Consider the following 3,871-nt stretch of genomic DNA (forward strand, 5'->3'; position numbering starts at 1 on the left):
TTTTATTTTTTTCATTTTAGAAAGTGACGTATGAAAATAGACGTCATAATAAGAAAATGTGTCTTGTTAAATTGGGACGAAAGAACTAGTCTACTTTTGGTTTGTTTTATGCAGTTGTTTCTCTTTACACAAGTTTTAGTTATCAGTTCATAAAGACTTTAGTTGATTGGAAGCAAGTACGAAATTAATAAATTATAGCAAATAAAATTTATTTAATTTTGATGTTCGCCACGGGCTGCACTCTCATTTTGTGAATCTCCCCACCACAAAACATTCTGTCCATTTGATTAGAAATTACACAGCCGTAATGAAACAACATTATGCTATACAAACAAGATTCGAATGTTAATCTAAAAGCCCAAATAATTTTGTTACACATCCACCATGTTCTATGCATCTACTACACATTTATTAACATTCAAAGATTATTGCTATATTTACTAAACACTAACAACAATATATCTGCTACGAATCACCTCTGCGCCTAACGCTTCCAGAATCTGAATCTCGCGGGGCAAACATCTCCCAAGATACCATCAATGCCGGCATCATTAAGCAGATCAAAATCCCCCTTGTAATCACGATCCACGCTGTTTATAAATAAATAAACAAAGAAATTGTAGTGAGAGCGCCCCCAGCCTAGTAAAGCCGAAAGCAAACGAAAAGAGTGTAAGTGGGTCAGGACTTTGGAAGCTTGTTGCAGTTTGCTGGCGCCCATCCCACTTGCTGCCTCTCGTTGTCGTAGATCACCAGTTTGTCCTGCAGAAAAATGTCTGCACATCCAAGGTTTTCACATATCAGATTTGCAAGAAACAGATTTAACTGAATAGGGGCTGTTATGTGTCAAGAATTCCTACCTCCGATCACGTTCATATCTTCTAACCCGACCTCTCCACCGTTCAGAATGCCTAAGCAGACACTCCCTTGTTCCTGTATCAAGAAATGGTAAGTTTCGCTTCCAAGAAACTCGTTGTTACTGCTTAGAAAGTAAGGTGAGTCGAGCTACTCACTGTAACGACAAGGTAAGATTCCGGAGGCAGCTGAAGCTGAACATTTTTGGCATTTGTGAAGCTCAGAGCCAAAGGCTTGAAGTAGTTAGCAGCATCAAGAATCGATTTGAAGGGTTTAGCACCTTTCCAACAGATGGGAAGGCTTTCATCCTCAGCTGCATCTGTCAGTTGCTTCTCGTTTAAGCTGCCTTTTATCTGGAAAATTTTAACTTTGTTAGACCACATAGGCAGGGTACCAGAACTTAAAATGAACTGAACTCACCAAAGAAACCAGAGCGTTGTATGCTTGAGAGCTGAAGTAAGTATAAGTGCTTCCACTATCGAAAACTATGGGAAGGCCCTTAATATTAGTAGCTTGGCCACCAATCTGGAGGTTCGCGGGTCCTAAAGAGTAGTATTTCCTGAATAACGAAGAGAGGATAGTAAGCAATCGGCATATCTATTAGCTTGCATCTTTATATATAATGAAACTTACGATTTGCTCAATAATGGTGTCCAAACGATCCCTGAATCAGGGAGAAAATCATCTCCAAAGAAGAGAAACCCTCCACCTTGTCGGCTCAGACAGTGACCAATGACATTTCGTATCAAACCCATGTTCCGTAGCTGAGCTAAGATGCTCGATTTGCCAATGCCTAGTCCGAGGACTCCATCAGTGTAAGGTAGATGGGCAGTGTCTTGAACTTCTTGGTTGTATCCACATCTAGATACATTCAAGAAGATATAAGTAGTTGTATTAGACAGCTGTCTAATGCGATAAAAACAATCGACTTACCCAAAAAATATCTTATGCTATATCAATAATATTCCCAATAATACCTATACTTACAAATTTTTATCCTAATCTAACCTCTCTAATTTTCACTAACATCAGAAAATAAAGCAAAAGGATAGTTCCTCACCCAAATGCCAGCTTTGGAGCAACAATGGTACCATTGGTAAATCTTAGAGGAAACGAGTCCTTAACCATCACGCCCAAAGATGAACCATGGTCGGCATAATCAACCTCGTAATCACACTGCTCCTCCGGTGATTGACATTTCGGGTTCCCTGGGCCATTAAGCGAGACACACACAGGGTCGAGGCATGTGATAAGGTTTCTTTTGGGTTTGTAAAGACTGTGAGGAGCCTGAGAAATTTTCACCAAAGTTTAAAGCACCATTCATTGGGACATTGGAACTGTAAACAAACATCGAGCAAGAAGGTTACCGGGGTGCATTTCGTGCAAGGTGCATCACACTGAAGCCATGTAAGGTCACTGCCAGTATCGATATCAAGAAAGTATGGTTTGGGAGGCTGGCCCACATTCATTGTTACATGATAGTACCTATGTGACGAGGAATGGAAGGTCAACAATACAATCGAAATTATGAACTAGACTAGATGAACTACTTTAAAAATAAGATAGATGTTTTATCAACTGATGCAGATTCAATATCAAACTTAGATAATTTTAATCAAGAAATGTACTGATCATTGTCCAATAGTAATAATGATATCAATCAAAACATCCAAATACAGAAAAGAAGAGAGATTCCTGAAAAATATGCTTCTCTACAATAATAGGTTTCCAGCAACACATTCCACTTTTCCAAGGAAACACTTTACTACAAACTTTTCAAGCAAATTTGAGATCAGCAATGGGCAAATGAAAACACACTGATTCAATATATTAGACCTAATTCTTTTAGCACACAAAAATGAAAAATAAAATTCATCAAAATAATCTCACAGTTTTCAAAAGTAAAAAAATAAAGCCCCTTAAATTTCAGACCATCAGCATTTCTAGCATTTAACATCAACATTTTAAGAATTAAACATCAAATAACTGGGGATCAGATTCCCCCAATATCACAACCAAATACGAAAATTTCTCAATATTCCAAACAAAATGAAGAAAACGAAGTACCCTTTTGGATAAACATTTCCAGAGACAGGGAAAATCACGGAGGAGCGAAAGCTTCTGCCAGATTTGAAGATGCTTTTGCTGATTGTGTGAGGCTGGTATGCGGCAGCTGCAATCCATGTCAAAAGGAACAACACCAATGCTTTGAGGTACAACTCTCTATGCATGTTTAGATCGATGGCTGACGAATTCTGATCACTGGAAAAAAGCTCTCAAGTAAAAGGGATTCTCGAAAAGCAAAAAGGGGTTTCAGGATTCTCGGTAGAGGAAAAATAAAAAATCAAAGAAAAGGACTTTGATTTTTACGCGGACTGAAAAACACACTTCATTTAATACTCTCTTCTTACTCAACACTGTGAAATTTTTTGTGAGATAATTTAAAGAAATGAAATCAGTTGGAAGTTTCTGTGCGCAAGCTATGCAGTATCTCCATCTCCATAACTACATACAAAACTCATATATTGAATTTCTGCATCAGGATTTTGAGTGTTCTTGGAAATTTCCATTTGCACGCGGTACGCGAGACGGATGACGCGTTTGGACGATACTCATTATTCCATTTTCTAGACTAAAATGATCCTGATTTTATGACAAATTTGCTTCTCTTTTTACTGGACGGGGAGATTTTAAAAAATGCCAAGGGAATGATTTCTTTTTTATATATATAAATTAAATAAGTAAATAAAGAAATTCAAATTCAAGATTTTCAGGTCTTAAGTATTAATCTTCTGCCACTAAGGGGGGTGTATTCGTTGTGGATTTCCACAGACTTTAAAAAGTCCATGGATTTTAAATTCCATGGAATTCACATAGATTCCAGACGACTTTCAAAGAATTCGTGGTTGGATTTCACCCCGATTTTCACAGATTTTCGAAGAATTTGGGGGATAATTCTTGAATTGAAATCCATGATGCCAACGCACGCTGAAACCCAGCACCGCTGGAAACCCAGCGA

General features: G+C 37.9%; 1 protein-coding gene across 1 annotated transcript; it reads right to left on the minus strand.

Moving 5' to 3' along the window:
• Window positions 1–246: 246 nt before the first annotated feature.
• Window positions 247–3,545, minus strand: LOC131011862 (aspartic proteinase Asp1-like). The gene is made up of 9 exons (XM_057939745.1): window positions 2,920–3,545; window positions 2,220–2,337; window positions 1,913–2,139; window positions 1,486–1,713; window positions 1,273–1,411; window positions 1,011–1,205; window positions 858–930; window positions 686–773; window positions 247–590 (listed from the first exon to the last, which is right to left on the minus strand). The coding sequence occupies exons 1-9, from the start codon at window positions 3,081–3,083 to the stop codon at window positions 485–487; spliced, it is 1,338 nt and encodes a 445-aa protein (XP_057795728.1). The 5' UTR covers window positions 3,084–3,545; the 3' UTR covers window positions 247–484.
• Between the last annotated feature and the right edge of the window lie 326 nt (window positions 3,546–3,871).

The sequence above is a fragment of the Salvia miltiorrhiza genome, chromosome 2 (genome assembly GCF_028751815.1).
Source record: "Salvia miltiorrhiza cultivar Shanhuang (shh) chromosome 2, IMPLAD_Smil_shh, whole genome shotgun sequence".
Lineage (NCBI taxonomy): Eukaryota > Viridiplantae > Streptophyta > Magnoliopsida > Lamiales > Lamiaceae > Salvia > Salvia miltiorrhiza.

Excerpts from the sequence above, each read along its gene's own strand:
- LOC131011862 (XM_057939745.1), bottom strand. The coding sequence starts at position 3,083 with ATGCATAGAGAGTTGTACCTCAAAGCATTGGTGTTGTTCCTTTTGACA. Across the intron at positions 1,206-1,272 it reads ACAACGCTCTGGTTTCTTTG|ATAAAAGGCAGCTTAAACGA; the intron begins GTGAGTTCAGTT and ends AAAATTTTCCAG. Across the intron at positions 591-685 it reads AACTGCAACAAGCTTCCAAA|CGTGGATCGTGATTACAAGG; the intron begins GTCCTGACCCAC and ends ATTTATAAACAG.